Consider the following 22,458-nt stretch of genomic DNA (forward strand, 5'->3'; position numbering starts at 1 on the left):
GAAAAACCAAGGCAACTGTCACGTTAATGCCGCGCAGCATACACAGCAAGCTGCGCGAGTCAGAGTCAAACAGCTCTGCACATGACATTATGACATTGACAAGAGGCATCGAAGATGTGGTTCGACACGCTTTAAAACTGATGCAGGTGAGCGTATCTTTTCGTTCAGTAGAAGGCAGCTTGAAACAGCGTCCCCGCGTAAGCACGGCAGGCTCGCAGTGCGTTCGTATTAAAGGGAGTGTCACACACACACACACACACACCTCAAAATGTTTCGATTTTCGGTCGCTGTATCGAGTCCGAGTCTGAGTTTATTTTTTGGTTCATGGTCAGAGGCGTCACTTCATATACTTTTGGGGGTGTCCCCGATGTTGACTTAAACACCCGTGGTACTATGAGCTTCCAATGCATACGGTCAAAATAAAGAAATCTGAGACCGAGGAGCCAATGCAAAAGATCTCTCAGCTGTTTGTACCGGTACCTGAGCGCACTGCCTTTAATGGCAAGCTCATTTTGTATCATGTGGTATCATGTAGTCCTTTAGACAGTGACCTCACTTGTCAACTATAAAAATTCACGGAAGTATGGTAACCAGAAGCGATATGTATCGCTTGTCGTCGTGTCTATCATAATGTCCAGTGAATTTTACTGCGGAGGCGTCCTCGTTTGGTCGTTATGTGTGTGTCTGTTTGCATTTTACGTTTGAGAATCTGGTCCCCTGGGTCAAAATGTCAGAAAACCGGAGACGTATGATGATGAACAAGTACATGACGACTAAACAAAACGCTATCTGGGTCAAAGGTCTCGGCTATTTTTGTAAACCTGACAGCATTCCATTGGTTTCACTCCTGTGTATACCGTTTTTAGTGGTATAATCCTGTGTGCTCATTTCAGCTCTGTCCAATAGTGCTAGTGTGAAAAGGGCTGACATGAACTAAACGCTGCCATAATAAAAACACCGCCATGCGGCATTCGCCCCCCGCTGGGCCATGGTCTTGGTCAAAATTTTACTGAAATATTTTAACGCACAGAGAAGCACTTGTGAAAAGAATGATACGGAATAAATGGCTATAGTGCGATATGACTAAGAGAAAAAACATGTTTAGGTTGGAACGAATTTTTTGCACCACCAACCCCTTTTAAGCTGCTTTCAGCTCAAAATAAGGTAAGTCGTTCAGCGCATTTGCGAGGAACATTATTTACGTGACCTCTGTTCTAGGTTCGACAAAGGCATGTTACCGAAATATCAGCCCATCTACATCTCCATTCTCCCCGGTTTTTCTCCGAGGAATAGGGCTGTTCCTACTGTCTTATGTATGCTTTCAGCTAATTGCATTTCACTCTTAAAAGAAGTCAAGTCTCTACGCCGTCGTTGAAAAGTCCAATCGTGGTCACCGCGCCCCAGATTAAAAGGATATTACTAGCCGCAAGTCCCAACAATGTCGTTTCGCCGAAGTGTAACTGGCTGAGAGCAGAAACACTCTTCTGTTCAAAGACATTCGCTTGTTCTGCCTGGCAAGTGTCTGCTTAGCACTTTGTAACTGGAAATTTCCGCATCGGAAAATCATTCGCTCGCGGTTCTATTAAATGCTAACAATGGAGCTAAATGGACAATTACGAAATTGAAGTAAACGTCATAGCGCTTGGAATATAGCATGGGACGTACCACCGTGCCCGCTGTTGATGAGCTTCTGATGTCGCTGCAAAATACAGACCCTCAGCCGGACGCACTGCCATCACCGGGGCAGGCCCACGCCGGCGTCACGTCGCTTCACCGGCGCCTGGTCAGCAAACACCGCCATCCCAAGGACAGCCCCGGCAGTGTGACGGGCCGCACGTGACGGGCTGGTCTGGCCCGGAGACCGCTTGTAATTAACATCCAGCAGTGTGGCGTTGCACCGGGGACACTCGCTGTTTGTAGCATCGAGCGCAACTTTGGTATGCCTTCCGGAGGGATGTTGACAAATCATTTTGCTAGACCCGACGGCAAACGATAGACATGGCTCCTGTATATCCCGGATTTCGTCCATTACATATTTGGCACCAAACTGGTTCTTTGTCTAAAAAAGCTAGCTTGGAATGGGGCTATCTCCTTTCTTTGTCATGCCAACTCCGTCGCACGCTTTGCCAGCCTGTAAACGCTGCTTGGCCTTTCATAACATAGCACTTGGACCGGAACAAAACGGCCTACTACTATGCTAAATCCTAGACGGCCCTCCAGATCTATGCACCTTTTCAACTTGCGCGACCTACACTTTTGTAGCAGTGTAGCTGTAGTATGACAGAGTTTGCGCATTCGATGCGATGCCAGCTTGCACCCTGCAGTTAATCACCTAGATTCGCCAAGGTTGAACTGGATCAGTTATTGTTATAGGCATTTTACTTGTCAACATAGGTACCCGTGGAAATATTTTGGTCTGTTTGTATTTATCTTGCGTGAGTTATTTTGCGACAAACACTACCAGATTCATACATGAATTTCCAAATTCCTGCCATAACGTTCTGTTTGCTTCACAACACTTTTTCCGCTCACAATGCTATGTGTTGTGTTATGCGTAATTGCCGGTTCGAAGGCACACGGTTTAACGGATCAGTGAGAGTGCAAAGCCGTGTTTCAACAATGAAATGTTCTAATCAAAGTCTCACAAGTGTCCGTCCCTGATCCCATGCCGAAGTCGGACTGCTGACCATGCGCATCACAAATGGCATGCAACAACCCACAACACTGACAGTTTGGGGGTAAACGCTCTGAAGCCTGCTTTGCATTTTACCGAACGTGGTCTTATTCACATTTCCAACAATTCCTTTTCTCGGAAGAGCAGCCCTTTCTCATGGCACAGCGCTGGTCGCGGTCTTTTGAGACGGCCGCGTCGGTCGTCAGCCTGCGTCCTATCCGTCCCTCCAGTTATCGACGTGCCTGTTGAGAAGGTCTTGCCAGTTCAGCTGCACTTTTAGATACACATTAGACGAACGATAAACGAGAGCCACTTTCGTTGATCGCATCGGGCCGTTTGCCTTATGGGTCTCGCAGTGGTTACAACACATTCTAAGCTTCTTAAGTAATTACAGCGACACACCGGCTTGTAGTTGCAACTACCATGAAATCCAAATGCAAGTGCAATGGAGTGAAATGGGCAAATGCAACAGGAAAATCCGTTATTTTCTGCGCAGCAAAGGTATTTTTGAATTGTCAAAAAGTAAGCAACATTTCTCAGAAACCCTGGGACGCACATTAAGGTCACATAACTCGGGGGAGAAATCAGGCTTTGCGGGCAAGTTAGATCACCCCTGTCGGCTAGGCCCTCCCCCACTGCACGCTTTTATAAAGTGACAACTCTGGTATATCTAATTCGAGTCTGACCATTGGCTGTCTAAGCCTCTAAGGCAGGCATTTCCACATTACAGGGGTCGGAGCAGAGGCATAGTTTCGCAAATCGCAAAATGGTTTGGCAGGGAGGGGGCTGAACAGCGAAAAATAGCGATACCTACCCGCAAAATGCGCCAATAAACAGATTTCTCGGAGGCTCCTGCCCACTTTCCACACACATCCTTAATCCTCCTCCTATGGGATAGAAAACTACACCCCTAACTCAGAGCCCTGGCTGAGTCACGTGGTCACTCGAGTCTGGCTTCAGGTCTTGGTGTCCTAGTGACATAGGTATAAAAATACCGTCACAATTGAGCATTTAATTGAAAATCGTACATTGTGTGTTCTTGGGTTTTACCACAAACCACGGTTTTACCACAGTTTTTTGGGAGCGGAACATTAAGGTTAAGCTGTCCGTCTATTTTTGGGAGCTGTCTTTACCATATGTCACATATGGGTGGAAAACCCCATGCGTTTGGATTCTTCTGCGGGCTGTATACTGTCACATATAGATGAAACCCACCATGCATTTGGAGTAGCCCCTCATTGTTTTTGAGCGCTCAATATGGACCCATGTGCGCTCAGAAGAAGTGATGGATCCAAAGTGTTTGTGGACATTTCATGTTCCTCGACGTATTTCCACGTGTGATAGGCCTCGACGAATTCATTCAGGATGTTGCCTGGTTTAGAACTATAACTGTCATTTGTCTATGTTTCTGTGATGTTTTTTCACCTTGTAATTTTAATAAAGGGATTGCTCTACATCTTTGCACAATACTTTTCAACTGTTATATCCACTTTCAAGATATTTCATTGCAGATTGCGGTAAGACCCTTTTCATAACTTTCCGTCCTTTCGTTTCTGAGTTCGGTGCCCGCGAAGTTGAACAGACTGCTGCGCGCTGCCTATTTGGAAGTCACCCATATGTTTTCAGAGACGTCGGAAGAATCCCTCCCCAATGGCCATACTGTGTTCATCGCCACAAAAGCATGTCAGTTAACTTATTCTTATCTGGAGCACGCAGCACGAATCGCCGCATTAATGGACAGCAGTTGGCTGAAAGGAAGTTTTCAATATTTGTTTGATGTTTTGAGCTGACAGTCATTTTGTAGATCATTCGGGGCAGTGCGTAGCCGTGCCCCTTTTAAGACCCAAAAACCTCTAGTTTCTGAGCTGTACGCTCGCGAAGATGCCGCTATTTCGTGCATGCTATTTCGCGTTTCTATGGCGTCATGCATAAGTTCGAGCATGCACGATGGCAAAGAAACGCCAGTCAAATCCTATCACCCCATTGGCCACGCGGTGTTCAAGGCCACTAACAATATAATCGTTGGGCCGTTGGTATTTGGCGTTCGTGGACACGTTTTCCATATATAATATACGTCAACTGCCGCTCAATCAATGTTGAGCATCCTGTGCAAGTTTAAACCAGCAATCATCTTTTTGTGGTACAATACAAAAAGTCGGACATGGGTGCTAGTTATTGTGGAAACAACACTTGCAATCAAATAATTTAAAAATGGTGTCATAATCGAGCATTTGAATACAAGCGAACAGCTTTGATTCACGGATAAATATGCAAGAACGCCACGAGAATAGGCCAAAACACGAGCACATACCAATATTTGGCTCAGCAAATACATCCGGCACCGCCACGGCCACCTCTCAGGAGATTGAAGTACTACAAGTGAGTGGCCATCTCGCACGGCTAGTTTGGCAGCACCTCAACGTCACAGAAACGTTTCTTGGTGCAATGAAACAAAGACGTATTGTGAGGCATGTTTACTTAATACGTACATTTTGCTGTCCCGAACAACCTTTTTCCATTTAAAGTATACCGATGGGAGCAAGTGAGTTTATTTAATCCTATCTGATTTTTTTTGCAACGATATGTTTAGATGTGAAACATTCTCTTTAAGATCAGCGCGCTATTCTTAACACATGCCGGTTAACCAGCTCGACGCGTTATGTGCACATCTCGATGACGAACCGTGTTTTGTGATACATAATACAGCCATTTGGGGAGTCCTACTGGTCATGCCGGATATAAGATTTAGGGTCAATTACCTCAAAATAGCGCCGTAACCGAGAATGCGATGCAAGAATACAAGAAAAGAACATGCCATCGCGGACAGCTGTACAAGAACGGCCAATAACGCCACGAGAAGGTCTAAACCACGCCCACATAACCATCGTCGGGTTTACCTCGTACGCATAGCTTAACAAGCCACCGTGCGGCGAGTTGAAGTACTACGAGTGAATCCGCCCGTCCGCCGCAGTGGCAGTTCTGACACGGTCACTCTGACGACGAATCCAACGTCATAAAAAGTTTCATGGTGTAGTGAGACAATAAAGCACAGATGAACGTATTTTATAAGCTGTGAAAATTTGTTATCTAAAGCAGAACAGTATTTTGCAATTAGAAGCATACCAATAGTTACAAGAGAGTTGTCCCAGCGTATCCGACGTTTGCCTCAATATCTTCAAATGTTGAGCACCCTTTATCGCTCAGCACATATCTAACACTCATTATAATTATACTTAAGCAACATTGCAAGGTCTCAGACTGCAGTTAGTAGGAGTTTATTCCTAGCCCAGCCAAACTAAGATACAAGTCTGTATGCCAAATCAATTCTGCTTCAGAATCAAGAATAAAGTATATTGATCACAAACGTTGCCTTTTGTGCTATAAGACACTGATGCCTGCATCACAAAAATTTGCCCACCATTTCATCTATGACAGATTCGTATTCGCACAATCGCACTATCCCATCCTGCCGATGGTCTACGATCATCTGAATTGGGATTTTCCACATCTAGAACAAGTCAGAACCACCACATTTTCGAGCCTTTCCGATGCTGATGCATCCAAGTTATGTACGTGCAGTGATACATGACCCTTGGCAGATGAGCCTTTACCATTCGCCGAACATGGGAGGACAAACGATAATCGCCGCTCGTGCTTCCTCTCGGATCTGAGCGCTCAGCGGCTGACGACGTTCGCCTCTCGTGTCAGACGCAAATCAGCTGGTAGGTGCCGCAACAGCCCAGCCCCGCCAGCCGGCCAATGAGCGGCGCCGCAGGGTGGGCCGGTCAGTGACGTCACGGCCCGGTGTCCGATCGACCGCGTCGACCGTGGCCGGCGTGGGCAGAGGGCCGCACCGACCAGACGGTGACCCGGCTCGTTCCAGTTCGCCCAGCTGCGCCCGAAGCCCCAGCCGGTCATCATGGAGAGCGAGTTCAAGGCGCCGCCGAAGGTGCCCACCCTGCAGGCGCTGATCGAAGAGCTGCACCGCGTGTTCGCCCGCGATCGGGTCAACGTCGATTACGTGCACCGTCTCATCGAGGGCTACGTGTCCAGCTACGACGACTGGAAGCAGTACGCCAAGTTCGACAAGTTCAAGTAAGGCTGTCCGCGGGCAGCCGCATTGCGTTTGGCGCTGCGCACAGCTGGTTTGTTTGGCGGTAGTGTCTTGTCCAGTTGCGGTTTCGGCGGCATTACGCATGCACACAATGTGCGTCACAGAACACTTTGTACAACACACGCTTTGCACACCCTTAGCGTATCGCCTCCATCGTCCCTGCTGACACTTGGCACTCTTTCCTTCCCTGGCGGACCTGGCGCCAACTGCGCCCCTGTCGCCGATCTCCGCCCCCCTCCCCCCACCTGGCGTCGGTTAGCCGATCCCAGTCGTCTCGGATGCAGATGTCCTCGTGTCTGCCGCCCATATGCTTCACGGCTCAGCCCTGGCGCCCACCAGGACGCTGGAGGGGAGCCAAGAAAGGATCGCTGTGAACGGCAGTGGCCGACTGGGTTTGGTGTAAGGGTGCGTTGCCTGCGGCGAAAGAGTACGCCTCGCATGTCCCGACGCTGTCTCCCCGTCGGTTTTCGTGGCGCGTGACCGCAGCTGGCCGGATGTTGGGTCGAGCTCCATCGTTGAGTGACGCACCGACAGTCTCAGTTTTGTCGTCGACCTCTGACGTACTCTCGGCATGCATAGCTGACGAGTAGAACGCTGAATGCCGCGGATGTTATGAGGCTGGAAAACGCCAACAAGTTACGGTGTTCCCAATCCACGCGAATGATTGGACGCAGCGGAACACTGTTAAGCTCCATGTGTAGCGGAGCTCACCTCACCTGAGGTCACCTGAGGTCACCTGAGGTCATCTCACTCGGTGTCGGTTAGAGCCGTGGCCGTGCGATGATGGCGGCAGGAGTGATCGATTCGTGGTAAGGTATTGATCTTGTCCTCCGCAATTAGTTGGCGTTTGCCCCATGAAGCTGTGATGGCACGCGAAGATCAAACAAAGTTAGCTACTGTCTCGGCGAACAGCGTCTGGGAGTAATAGAGTCACAGCGAGGGTCTCGGGCATGGTTCAGACATCGTAGGTCTGGGGCGGAATTGCGGCTTGTTCCAATGTCGTCAATGTATGCCTGGTGTGCCAATGTGTGCCAGCCAATGTCAACCTGGGCTGGACGAGGGTGGCCTCGGCCCGACACCCCCAGAACGAACTGAGCCAGAGCCAAGCGGAAGGCGGTATCGGGTGCCTCGCCTCATTTGCCATCGGATTGATATAGATAAACGTCATTGGAAACGTTTTTTGAGGGGCCAGCACAGCTCAAATGGCCGAAACTAGTAGCATGGTTCTGCTTTCCGCGTTCTCAATAATGTGCGCTATGTTAATCAGGAAAGCAATTGACTATAATACGTTAAATCGTGCATTGGTAAAAGCCCACCAGTAAGTACGGCCCATAATCATAGACGTAACCACGCCTCAAGTGCCGTCATGGTTCCCTCCTGTTTGGGTGCCCATTTGACATTGTCAAAACGCAAAAATAGTCCAAGACACACAAATGGCTAGTTGGCAACCGAGGCCAATGATAGACCACATCAAAGCCAGTGTATTGTCTCTTCGTGAGCTGCATTTGCATGACAAACGCTAGGTTTTCTAGAGCACCCGAAAGTATCACGTTTTTTTCGTGATAACCAGTGAAACGTAAGCGATGACATTTTATTTGCCTAAGGTTACCGAACACTAGGTTAATTAAGTACTGCACTTTATAGCGATGTACTTTTATTGGCTAGAGGCTAACTGAAACCCCGTTTCTACCAAATGTGGTGAGGTCAGCTTATGGCACCTCAGACAGATGAAAAGCCCCAAATCAATCCAGTTTAACCTTGGTAGCGACCCGAATAATCATGGCGGCTTTACAAAAAAAGGCAAGTGGCGGCTATATGCAGCTTGTAGCAAAAGTGGTCAGTCAGCCCAATGCGCATACTAATTTTAAAGGAAATTGTAGTTGCATGCTCGGGGAAAGGAATCAACCAAAAAGCTCAACTCCGCCTGGAAATTGACCTCCTCCCGGGAGCATCTTGCCGTTTCGGAAACAAATAATTGCTTTCCTTTCGTAGTTAATTTTTCATTGCACATAAACGTGGAAAATGGTACTCTGTGTGTGCTTACCAGACTCACGATTATAGAAACGGCTTCTTGGAACTTTCTCCACACCTCATATCAAACTGACGCCCGCGGAGACTGACACCGATGTCTCCCTCCGTTATTGCGGAGTTTGAGATGCGTCACTGTCAGAAACGTTGATAAGAGTCAGCCAGAAACCAGCGAAATCCGTTTTTTTGTGTGTGAGGTGTTAAGTGTTAACAACGCGGAGTTAACGTTTCAGGATTTGAAGGGAACATTCGAATCTATTCTTATCTTTTGGAATCTCGGATCCAAAGTCAATCAACCCACCATGGAATCGGAATACGAAGCTAAAGAATTACCATAATTCGGATAGGTATGCCACCAAAAGGTTCCTCAGGGTAGGGGGCACGCGCCAAGTTTCCCATAATCGTGCGACTTTGGACCCAACTCCAGCAAAGCCACCCAGCTAAGCATAAGCCCCTTCACTTGGGGCCGAAAGGGGCCCTCCTTTAACAATCCACTGGGCCAAGTCCCTCGGTTTGAATGAGGTCAAAGCCATGAATATGAAGTCAAGTTTATAATATGTCAAGTCTTACATCTGTTTTATTTTAATGTTTATGATCACGGAGCTCATGATGTCGGTGCTGCATTGGACTGAGTCCTGCGTCTTGACTGCATTATATGAGTTATTGTTGAACCAAACTGCTGTAGTTATAGATCCTATCCCAATACCACGTGCCGCTGGTGTACTGCAAGAGCGACAGTAAGACAGCTTTGGTAGCAACTCAGTGAAGCCGAATTACAGATTACGGATTCCACGGATTGCTGACGGGGAAGGGGAAGAACGGCCGGAAATCCGGGGTCCTCTGTCCTCAACCTATGGGACACCTCGGACGAAGCGATCTGCAAGTGCGTAAAAGTGCCTATAAACTGGAATAATAAGCGAGATTGTTAACTCAGAGGATATCAATCACCACTTCGCAACGATAAGAATAAGGGACGTTCGGCCAGAAACCAATGAACTGCCTTTCAGGCCGGAGTTGCGCATAACAATTTCGAAAGCACGATGCCAATGTTCGAATCTTTTGGAATATCTTCGGGTCTCAAACCCGAGTTCGAATGCACCTACCATATGATTCGAGTACCAAACTGCGGCGAAAACCCACTAACATGTAAACATTTGCGCGCCGGCGCCCATGGATCCAACTGGGCGGGCGCCTGCGGCTCACTGATGTGCATTCCAAGGCTGCATGGCCACGAGCACTGTCAGCTGTCCCAGATCAATACATGGCATTCAAACGCTGCGCCATTCGTGCGGTCGATCCATCCATCCAATGGCGGGAGCGGAAATGAGAAGGCCGTTAGTGTCCGCAGGGAGGTAACGGCGCGGCATGCTGGCGCTGGTTGGTGCTGTCGTCACAGAGACGCCATCACGTAAGCAACGTGCTTGCTATGAGGATCGAATACAACAGTGCCGATTGGTTCTGTTCAGCCGGAGTCGCGGTACCCCGAACGTTCCACTTCTCTTCAGAGAGAGAGTGAGGCTTAAAGAGGCTTTCACAAGAATGGCCTATTCAGTACACGAGCTTAACCATCACCGTACGTTACACTTAACGGTGCACTTGGGTCACCCAAAATGTCCGGCAAAAGCATAAAACAAATTGCATGCAAAACATAGTCCGACATAGTAAATTAATCGTCCAGTCCAGCTTCACAAAGTTGTCACCGGCGTTACCCTGCTGAAGACTGGCCTCCAGCGCCGTGCGATAGTTGAAAGTCAATCGCTGGTGGGGACACCGGCGAATAATTTGATGACTGGATGAAGTCCCCGCATTACACGCGACGCGACTGTCGCAGTTGACGGAAGGCGGAGCATATGCTATCCGCCAAAGCCTAAGTCGCCAGGTTATTTTCTCGATGGACTGGCATGTTTTGGTTGACGTATTCTTATCAAAATCATGTATTACAAGCAGTGGTATGTTAAGTTCACAACCCACTGGACACACAGAGGGGCTAGGCGTGGGTGGGGAAGTATCCTTATTACGCACACCTCACAGTCAAATTGTGATTTCGGTTCCTGATTCTCCATCTAACTCCATAATAACTAGGCTCAGTACATCTCTTTGTGGCAATGGGAAGCATTTTATGAAATGTTTACATTCGTGCGCTCTTTGGAACACATTTCCTAACATCTCATGTCGAGAGCTGCTAATAATGCACGGTTCTCATTTTTCCTCTGTAGCACCCAAGTCTCATAGCAGGCCCGGCGCCGACGACTTAGACTCTTCCTGATGAACCTTAATCCTTGATGGCTTTCCAGCACGACCAAAACCCCAGAATAGCGTGCGGAAACTTTATTTAAACATGATAACTATATAGAGCGCCTATTTGCCCTGCAGAGCATGCTTGCCGTAACACCCAACATAGATAGCAAAGCACATAGTCTGATGCAATTCGCTACAGCTTGAATTGATCGGCGCATCACAACTTAAGTATTGCGACGTTCTCTAAAGCATAACGGATTACAAAGGAAGCCACAGGCCTAGATGCGTGACTCAAGCAGACCTAGCTCTAACAACAGAAACCATGTTCTGACAGCACAAACCATGTTCCCACAGCTTTCACGGGGAAACGGACAACAAGGTTAAAACGGATTTTGTTATTTTGTTATCTGGTGAGGGGATTTTTTCACCATGATTTTCACAGAACTGGAACCCCTATGGGGGATGTCGTTTACAGTTAGCCCACAACTAATCTAAGTTAGCCTTGTCAGCCTGTATGCGAGGGTGGACTCTTCTTTCTGGGATAGGACAGTCGGCTCCTCGGTTTGTCGCTCAGCTCGGCTCGCGCATGTCTCAGTGTTCTTACCGGAACATCGTGGGCATCACTGGCCTCGCAGGGCTCAGGCGACTGTGAACCACGGCAGAATGAGCTCCTCGTGGCCTCTCCCCCCTTCACTTTGGCTTATATTTTTTTTCGAGCTGAGAAGTGGGAAGAGGAATGACTTGAAAGAAAACAAAGGGGAAATAACGTGTAAGACAATATTCTCAGCCAAACGCAGGTGGGTTGCGACAAACAACATGCAATGAACAGGAATAAAAACGTTGACCTCAGGGAAGTGTCAAATCGTGAGCATGGACACCTCCCACCACCGGGATCTCTATTAATGACGTTGTCCCCCATTCCTCGCGTACGATTTCCAGCAATGCAACTAGGTTTATTAGGTTCATTATTGAGGAGCTTAAGGCAACCCTTTAAAAGTAATGTTTCACACTTGCAGGCATTGAAAAAAGCTTCAAATGTGATGAAGCAGGCTTACTTATAACTGTGTGTATACATTTAAGTGGGAAATACTTTTCTAGATCACACAGTTTCTTTAGTAGATGGGCTCCACGGTACGTCGTTGTTTTATTACGTCATCATACCTTGCACAACATTTATTGAGCACCAATGGTCGGCCGTTATGTCTAGATGCCTAATGTGCTCACGAACGCCAGATATGAACGACCCGACCATTATATTTTTCCTTGGACTTGATCGCCGCATGGCTTACAGAGTGGCGATATTTGAATGGCGTCATTGTGGCGTCGTAAATGCCAAGGTGACCATAAAATAGTCTCGCCATGTTTGCGAGCGTTAGCTCAGAAACTAGAGGAGTTTAGGTCTTAAGAAGGACAGGATTGTAACCAGCACCGAAAGGTCTTCAAGATGGCCATTTCAGTTCAAAACCACATGCCAATGTGGAACACTGCCTTTAAAGGGGATGCATGCCTACATGTTTGCAAGCGGTGTAGAATAAATAGGAAGGGTGTTGGTAGACGCTCACACGATTATGAGCTGTTGACAGGATGACACGAGTACTGACAACAAGTTACGGAAAGAGTATCGGTGAGTAACATTCATAAATGAAAAGTCAAAACGGCCTTTCCTGAAAACCAGCCCAGTGACAAGTTCACGGGACACGGTCTCATGCTCACTCTACAAAGGCAACCAAAGAGACAAACATCTAGCAAAAAACGTTAGCTTGGAGTGGAGAGAGGTCAAAATTGTAATTTCGTCACGTGCGTCTGCCGACCAATCAAACGTTAGGTCAGAACCCAGAATCGACATGTCTGTCAATGCGACTACAAATAACACCTCGTCAAAACTGATAAATATTTTTATCCTTTTAAAGCAATGTGGGTTAGTACTGTGCGCCCCCTCCCCATTCCACGCCTGCACACACGTCGACAGACGACTGTGCGCGATAAGAAAGCAGGGACCGTGCACTTTTGAGAAAGAAACCCCCAATCACGTGCACTACCATTTAGCCTTCACATCAAGGGACTGACGCATGCTGGGTCTAAGTAGCCTCCAACGCGTGGAGAGCACGCTCTTCTGGTCCCAAAGACGCAGAACCGGTTAGCCGGGTCATACAAAGCCGAGGTTCAGAAGTCAGCTATCTTGAGACATGCAAATTAGAGCAGGCACTATTTCAGTAAGACAAGGAAATCTACCTTTCAAACAACGCTGTCCTTTTTTAGGCGATGCGGCCTTATCCGGCCGCAGCGTTGCTCACGTGGTGGAGACGAGACAGAGGAGAGGCGCGTCACAGCCAGCTGGTTGCCGTCGGCGTAGTCACGGCCATCTGCCCGTAAACATGTTCTTGCGTTCGTGCGTAATAAGGAACGGTGCGTAGTTCGGGCGGTTAACCTACGTTGGTCACGGGCGGATACAACCACAGAAGCCATTACTGTTGTAGTTGGGATATAGTTTTGCATGACAAAATTCGGGTAAATGTGAAATGGATTAAGTAAACTATGGTGAAGTCCCAGAATAAAACGTCGAAAAAGATGCCCCTATGTGAAAGTTAACCGATGCCAATGCAAAGATGGACTTATATTTCTCAGACTTCCAGATGTGTGCATAGGACAATAGTCAAGCATCACAGTGGTTAGCATCGGTTACAACGATCATCATCATGGGATCGGTTATGACATCGCCATCATTGCCACCCTGGTTAGTTTCTGATTTCTTTGACTTTTGCATATAGCAGTATTTAAACATCGCATGCACGTGGACATCTGAATTACGGCGGTAGCTGAGATCCGGCGGGAAATTTCTTCTTCTTCTTTCGGTGGACACGTTTTATGTCAGGTAGTGTCACTGAACACTTGTATGACACTCACTGACAACTTGTATGACACTAGTTACGATGCACAACGCATCGTAACTAGTTTTGTATCAGTTGCTGTCAACGATGATTGCAAAGCATTTTCTGGCAACAAAGCCGCCGAGTGCTGCTACAGGTACACATTTTACACCACACCCGAACCACAATCAATCAGCTCAATGCCCAGCAGCTTGCCAAGTACTTCGACCAGATCACAGTCCAGAAACCGCTGCGTCGTTGAACAAAGTCATGACGTCAGCGAATCTTACCCATTTGAACGCCTGACGCATTGATAATTTGACTGAACTTTGATTTCGACTTTGCTCCCCGCCCAGAAATGCTCAAAATCCATCAACTTGGGATACTTTGCCGGTGTTTTACCGTACTTCTTTATTTTCTATTTTTTCACCCGCTAACGTTTGCCACAGCGTCACGTATAGGTACCCGCTGAATGCCAAGGCCATCACGGCGTGTTCGACCGCGTATCGAGGTGAGCTTTTATTCTCTGTGTGTGTACGACACTCCATGACGTGTCGTTTCCGTGCGACAATGACATGTGATCGTGCCGTTCAGGTACACGCGCAACCTGGTGGACGCTGGGAATGGACGGTTCGACATCATGCTGCTCTGCTGGCCCGAGAGTATCGCCTCCACCATACACGACCATCAGGACTCGCACTGCTTCATGAAGGTGATGAGGCAGCGTTCATCGAGCGAAGACGGCCGATCTAGAATTGGCGAGGCATTGCTGCGTACAAACGCTTCGGGTTGTATGTGCTTGGGTGGCGTGAGATCAGATACATGGATGAGAGTCTCCATGCAGTCTACATGCAGTTTTGATCCTGCATTTTACATTGCACATCCACACCCACCCCCATGCCTACGCATCCACGCCCGCACACATCCACACCCACACAATTCATCACACATCCACGCGCGAACATTCCTGATAGAAACGCACATTTTCGTACCCTGCTTCAAAAGCGGGCAACAGCATGTTTCACCCCTTCTCTGTTACGTGGTTTGGCTGTCCGGTACAGTGTCTTAATTTTCGGAAGATATGGGTTTTGGGATGACTGGTACCGTCCATTTACGTCATCCACACAACAGCCTGAAGTAGCACTCTCGGTGAGGGGAGTCAGCTTTTTGTGTTGTATCACCTATAAGACAGATTTTGAATCTGTTAAAAACTGACCAACCCATTTTGAGTTTGCTGCCAGTGTAGCACGCTTTCATGCAATGGTGACCCTTTTTTACGCTCGGCAGCACCGGCTACTCGCCTTCATGATATCATATACAGCGCAACAGTGATGGATCAGAGCAAGTGCAGGTGGCATTCAGTATGAGTCAACGGCTTGAAGAGCACGAATAACATAAATACGCAACTTAAAAAGATACTATACGTGTATGAAACTAGCTCATAAGGGGCCCCCTATCTTATTTACGTGAAAGGCTAGGTTGGACTCCGGAGGCTTCTGCGGCTCCGTTGCCAAAGCATGGCATCTAGATTTCCAAATTTGATTACTTTTCTTCTATATCACCTGTACATACTCTGCTTAACTAACGCCAACAGAGATGACACGGGAGTGGAGTGGAGTGGAGTGGAGTGGAGTGGAGTGGTGGAGTTGGGTTGGGTTGAGTTGAATTGAATTGAGCCGAGTCGAGTCGAGTCGAGTCGAGTCGAGTCGAGTTGAGTTGAGTTGAGTTGAGTTGAGTTGAGTGAAGTGGAGTGGAGTGGAGTGGAGTGGAGTGGAGTGGAGTGGAGTGGAGTGGATTGGATTGGAGTGGAGTGGAGTGGAGTGGAGTGGAGTGGAGTGGCTCCAGGGCCGGTTTTCGGGAGAAAGTCATGACAAATTGCGGGCTGATCGCTTTTGAAATACGCGTAGTGCCAGGCCACTCACGGCTACTAAAAACAAGAGTAATCATAAATCCAATTAATATAAAAGATTGTCGTACGGGCTGTAGAGGTGTCGAAGGACGGCTACACAATCATTAATTCATGTTGGTGTTGGTGCTAGGATTCGATATATCATACCTGTTTGCACACTTACGTCCGTGTATTCCATGCTGAACACATGAATACTGCGGAAGCGGATAATGAGGTGACGGAGGTGAATCCAGAACAAATTATTGCTGGTGGGGAAGGAGTGGTCGATGGAGAAAATTTTGATAAAAACGGCTTTGAATATCTTGTTTATTGCAACAAATTGACCATGCCATCCCGCCAGATTGTGCATGTTTTGGAGGAAGACGCGCCATCAGGGGCAGCGCTAGATCCAGACATAAACCTCCCATCTGAGATCGCCAAAGTCTCTGAACAGAAATGCAAAGCAATGCATTACACTTGAAAACCTTACATAAAGAGGCAAAAAGCTCTGGTCAACGTTATTTTTCTTCACTTACCGGATCACTAGTATTTGCCGTGGTTTAAATGAAATAAGATAGCTCGGATCCCAACCAAGTCCCAGCAGCTTGAAGCTTGCCGTTTGAATGCGCCCAGTGGGTAGATCGTGAGATATCTAAGGGCTAGATCAGCTCAAGATCGTGTAGCCATGAGAAGACCACCAACTTTTTCATGCGACCTTCCAAACATGGACAGATTTTATCCAACCTTAACTCCTCTCATTTCATTCCAACAGGCTTGCAACATCATTTTTATGTAGCTTCAACTGTACAATTCCCAACCACCTGATGTTAAGGTAGGCAAGACGCACAGTAAGCGGTGACGATTGCAGAAACCCAGCGTACACAGTGGCTTCTGCCGTCGGATTTAGCCAGCCCCAGGAACTACGGCCGCAAATCAGCGGTCACGGCGGTCTTCTTCGATCCGCCGCGATATCGCCTATAATCGATGATGCTGGACCAGCTCGTGGTGGGAACGTCCCTGAAGACGGCTGTGGCTGCCAGCCCCCAACCAGAGCCGACCGTGCCGCCGCGGCCGCTCAACGCCGGTCACGCTCCCGTCTCGAGCGGGCCCGCCGCCGCTAGCAGTCTGACTCGTGTCACAGAGACCAGTCCCGGCACTGGGGCTGTCACTCAGTGTTGCCATGGAGACGCTGCCACTGCTGGCTTTTGATGGTGCTACTTTTGACGTCCTTTGTTTATTTCACGTGAATGACAGCGCCAGATGCCAAAAGGTAGGAATATTACTTGGACATATAGCTACATGCCAGTGCACGGAACGTTGCGAATAGTGCGTTAAGGAGAGTGTTCCACATTTACATGGAGTTTTGAACTGTAATAGCCATCTCGAAGATCATTCGGTGCAGTTCACAGTCATGCCCTTCTTATCGCCTAAACCCCTCTGGTTCCCGAACTGCACGCCCGCAAAGATGTACAGATCATTTCAGGAGACTGTTTCAAGGTCATCCAGGCATCCATGACGCAATAATAACGTCATTTAAAGCCTACCATTTCATAAGCCATGCGGCGATCAAGGCCAACAAAAATGCAGTTGTCGAGCCGTTCATATCTGGCGTTGATGAGAACGATTTCCAAATGTAACGGCGGTCAATTGGCTATAACTTACCGTTTTGCAAGATGCAATGACGTATTCAAGCAGTGACGTAATGAGGAACATATTTACTTAACAGAGAAGTTGTTATGTCTGGAACATTTTTTTCCACTCCAAGGTATCTTATGATTGTAAGCAAGCTTATTTCAGCACATCTGATGCTTGCTCCAATTTCTTCAAATGTTGAACCTTTTCTTAAAGAGACGGAAAACTGCTCTTCAGTCCATTTACTACCATACGTCGCAATAGGGCTACTGCTCATTTTTGACCATTCGGAAGGACAAGAGCTATACTTTCCCGAGGCTGGGATCCGTTGTCCCTCCCCCTCCCCCTGCTTCCCTGCTCCCGCACCATTGATACATGAGTTAATCGTGTGTATGGACGGATGGCGTGAAAATTTTGTTCTCTCATATTTTCTCTGTCCATAGTTTCCTAATAGACCGAGGCAGATTAAATAGGTCACATACTAACCGCAGCTCGCTCCCATACTCCCATATCTAAAAACTCGAGCGTTAGTGGTGGTCTGAAATGATGTTATCCATATACTCACGCTCACGTTGATGAGCTCCGCTATCTCCGCTTCCATGCACGGTGCTCGGTGCTCCATGCTCCATGCCTCGCCGTCGAGCCGTTGGCACTACAGCGTAGCGGCGGGGTGACGCGGCGACCGTTGGCTCCTCAGATCCTGCAGGGAGAGCTGCAGGAGGTGCGCTACTCCTGGCCTGACGACAGCACGCCAGACGAAGGCATGAAGGAGCTGGGAAGAAAGCGGCTTCCCCTCAATGGCGTCTGCTACATCAACGGTATGAGGACGACACTGATGAGGGCGTTAGCAAGACAACTGCAGGTGTCTGGCGCTACGTGTATGGTGCAATGTTTTCAGAGGAAGTATAAAATATCCAACCACATTGAGCCCCTTTGGTAGACAAGTTTGTGTGCGTGCATGGGAAAAAAGACAGGGTCACTCAAGGCGAACGTGTATCCTGGCGTTTGTGGCCGCCGGATGTCCACTAGAACGTGATTGATTTCGTTAGATATTAAGCAAGGGGAACCGAAGACTGTTACATGCCAACAGCAACAATTTGTCAGCCACTTAGCCGTAAATGTGCCACTGTGGCATTTAAACCGAACATTTTGCTAGCCTCCCATTCTTAAAAATGTTGCCAATCTGTTGCGTAGGTCTTACTATGCAGAGCACCCTTCCTCGCAACACACAATGCGGCATCACTCAGCACGCCTATCCGTTTGCAAAGTGGCTCGGTATCAGTTTAAAGCCACTTTCGAAGCACCACTACCGCGAACGCAAGCGGCACATGTGTCCCGCCCGGAGGCAGAGTCGGTGTCGGCAGCCCTGCTCCGGCCTAAAGCACGTGTCCCTGCCGGCGGCAGACTCGCTGGGGCTGCACCGCGTGGAGAACCCCAGCCACTCCGAGCGCGCCGTCAGCCTGCACGTGTACGTGCCGCCATTCCACACGTGCCAGGCGTTCGACGAGCGCACGGGCCGCCGCCAGCAGTGCCGCGTCACGTTCTGGAGCAAGTACGGCAAGAGGATCACGGTGGGTTCTGGAATCTGCGCAGCGGCCCGTACCTTTCCCCGCTGGCAAGGGCTGCCGGAGCAGCGTAACGGATTCAGCTGGAAATGTTCACCAGACGTCAGACATTCAGGCTCCAGGCGCGCGGGCTCAAGGCCGGAGCGCGCGACGTTTGGCGACTCGCTGGTTCCGAGCATGACTTTATTTACAGGCCCACAACTTCTTGACGCATGAAAAAGTAGTGCAAGGCCATCTAGCCCTTCCGATCGAATCGCCACAAACGTGTGTACTGCAACGTGAACTTGTCAGTGCAATGTGCCCCTCATCGTTCTTTCCGTGCTGAACTGAGAGTTCTTCCGCTGGTCATCTCGACTGTTGGTGGCGTGACACCGGTCTTACGCAGTTGGCCGCGTTTGTTCGAGACTCGGTCGTGGTTGGGAGCCCACAGTATGCTTTGCTTGTTTCCAGTACCAGCCAAGCATGGACGCCGCCCTACCGCCTCCTCCGCACACCATCCAGTACGAGAAGCCGGACAAGCCGCAGCCAAAATCCAGACCACCGCTGGTGCGAGCGCATGCGTCCATCCAGGAGTAACACGCACTGATCGAGCGGGTCGGCTCCGGTCATGGCACTGTACAGAGCGTGTTTCGACCCAGCGGGTCAACGCTGCACACGGACGCGGTGCAAGAAGCATGCACCGACTGGGCTGGGATCAAAATGTCATCGTACCTAGCGTTCACGGAAGTGTCCACGAAAAACATGCTGAAGCTCTCAAACCAGCTCTTGACATGAAGCCTGGTGTAATTCGGGAACTCATTTCTCAAAGAAAAAAGCTTGTTAAGCGATACAAAGCTGTTTCAGAGCCTTCGCATTGCCCTTGTCGGGTATGGCACACGCATGCCATGTTTTATTTATGGACAGCAAATTGCTATATTTTTGATAATTGATCTAGACAATACACGGCATGAATTGAGCCAACGCTGTGCGTCTGTACATAGCTGGTGTGTCAGCAGGCTGAATACAGATTCGTTTCTCTGCAGACCCGCATCTAGACTCACGGCCAAGGCACTGTGTGATGTCGGGCGGCGGGGCTCAGGATCATTTTGATGCATGTTTGGCAGTAATAGCCCACCCCAACTTTGGGTTTATTACTTGCAGCGGTCAGAGGTGATGCACCAGTCATGTCACCGCAGCACTGTAAGTAGGAAGCATTTGATGAGTCGGGCATTTAATATTAAGCGCATGTAGAAACGCTCACGTGTTTCATGACGACGTGGGTGATGACAGTTATCCGCCCAGCTGTGCTTATTTTAACTCCCGACAGCTCACCAACAGCCACGACAGCACGAGGTCTCACGTGCTCAACAGTCGGTATGACCACATGCCTCATGTTCCAAAATTTGAGGTGATCAGGGATGCAGCCAGGTTTGAATTTAATGAGTACGTGGTGACGCATGGGCCGGCATTGGCTCATTGATAGCTAACCCTCCTTTTTATTTCAGTGTATTCTACTTCAACGTTGAATAAGATTCGAAATTGTCACGAACTTTGTCATATTCATACCGCTTGTAGTCATATTTCGCTTCATTTTAGACAACCAGAAGGGGAATAAACGCAACGCATAGAGCCAGAAAATAAACCGTTCTGAACAGCACAACGCGAGATTGAGTTACTCGCCCGCCGTGCACAGCTTTGGGCACCACATCCCTGCCGGTGTTTGTCTGACTGATTATGTGGCAGCTGTACGGCCATACTTACGTAACGCAAGACAAAAGTATTTAAACGGTGCTGCCCGAAGGATTCCGGATATGTTTGCTAACCCGGAATATCGGTGCAAAACCTCTTTTACGGCGGCAAGATTAGGCATTGGGTAACGCGTGAATGACACGCTGTCCGGACTATTGTGGTGGGTACCAACGTCCTTGATGTGACCTGACGTAGCGAGTTATGTTACCTTATGAAAGCAAGCATTGCTTCTTAAATCATAGCTTACACAGCTCGTCCTGTGTAGATACACGGCGGCGGATCTTATTTCGTGGTAGAGAAAAAGCCGCCGCATCGCAGCACGTGCGGCCTAATCGGCTGTTCGCGATCGTTCCGCAGCTGGTGACATGTGCATGACGTCATTCAGGGCCTGCTGCCGGCTGGCCTGGGACCGGGGGACCATTGCCAGACTCCGACGAAGTGAGCCGCCTGCTGTTTACTTGAAAACGCCTGCTCCGCGCTTTTGTTTATATGTCGAGAGCTGAACTGGGGCCTGTGGCGCATTTCTCTGCTGTGCGCCACCGTGAGCTGGTGCAGCTGCGATGTGTCGCTGGGTGGCGGCAGCAGTCTGGTTTGTGCTTGACGTGCGTTGCAGGCCACTTTGGGTACATACGTGCAATATATGTTTAGGCTGTGGAAGTCTTGTACATGCTGGTTTTGAATGGGCCTGCGGAGCGGACATTCCAGTTCGACAACATACACCACATCTATCTACTGAACCGCGACTTCTATTAATGAACCATATTTATATAAACCGCAATTATGATCGCATTTCATCAGACCTTGCCGTAGGGGAAGAGCGTACCATGACAAGCATAACGGCGGCTACATCAACTTTCACCGAAATTGCCCATGGAAATTTGGGGCCTGTGGCGCTCCGACAGGTATCGCCATTCTCGTTGAAATTGACATCTTTTTATTTTTTTCATCGGAAGGTGCTTCTTTCTGCAGCCTTAAGACGCAAATTTTCCAACATTCTCTGGTCTGTGTCTCCTCTCCTCGGTTTGGGGTCCGAAAGGAGACGTCTTTCCAGGTCAATGGCTCCCACACACTCTGTGCTGTGTAAGTGACGTGCCGTGCGCGCCTGCATGGGTTCCATTTTCGGAACCCCCTGCAGGGCAGTCTCGACTGCACACCGGCTGTCAGGATGTCCGCCGGAGCACGTTTACATGCAGCGGGTCTAGAGGACTTCCATATCCTGAGCGCTTAAGTGTTATGATGGAATGGGAAACTGATCTGGTTGGAAGCAGATAATGTGAAATTTTCAGGCATGGATTCGGACATGGGCAAGATATTCCGACATGTTAGGTTGACGCTTCACTGAGCATTATGCAATGCTATCGCGTGCACTTTTATTTCATGTCAATTTTGCCTCCATTTACTAGTTTTGCACATATCATGGGAAAGAGGATGCTTAGGCATTTTGCTGTGGGAAGGGGGGAAGGGTACCGCTCCGTTTTGACGCATTTTGAGGCCTTTTTTTGGTCGACAGTATTAGTAAATGTGTGTTAACTGCTTCATGCTGCAGAAAAACTGTTGATTTGTCTGTTGAAAAAACTGTCCAAAAACTCCAACGAATTGTCTCACATGGTGCTTTACGATAACCAAAGTCTATTGAGAAGTCTCGTCATTTGACTATTTGAGGAAATTTTGACAACTTCATGCAGCTTATCTGCCCCCATTTCACTTGAAGGTGACGTATCTAT

General features: G+C 48.6%; 1 protein-coding gene across 1 annotated transcript; it reads left to right on the plus strand.

The window, feature by feature from the left end:
* Nucleotides 1-6,513: 6,513 nt before the first annotated feature.
* Nucleotides 6,514-21,388, plus strand: LOC119111801 (cysteine dioxygenase type 1). Its single transcript, XM_037235624.1, has 5 exons — nt 6,514-6,769; nt 14,516-14,633; nt 18,139-18,259; nt 18,846-19,012; nt 19,457-21,388. The coding sequence occupies exons 1-5, from the start codon at nt 6,594-6,596 to the stop codon at nt 19,580-19,582; spliced, it is 708 nt and encodes a 235-aa protein (XP_037091519.1). The 5' UTR covers nt 6,514-6,593; the 3' UTR covers nt 19,583-21,388.
* Nucleotides 21,389-22,458: the final 1,070 nt, after the last annotated feature.

This window comes from Pollicipes pollicipes, unplaced genomic scaffold (assembly GCF_011947565.3).
Source record: "Pollicipes pollicipes isolate AB1234 unplaced genomic scaffold, Ppol_2.1 Scaffold_7261;HRSCAF=8764_pilon_pilon_pilon, whole genome shotgun sequence".
Classification (NCBI taxonomy): domain Eukaryota; kingdom Metazoa; phylum Arthropoda; class Thecostraca; order Pollicipedomorpha; family Pollicipedidae; genus Pollicipes; species Pollicipes pollicipes.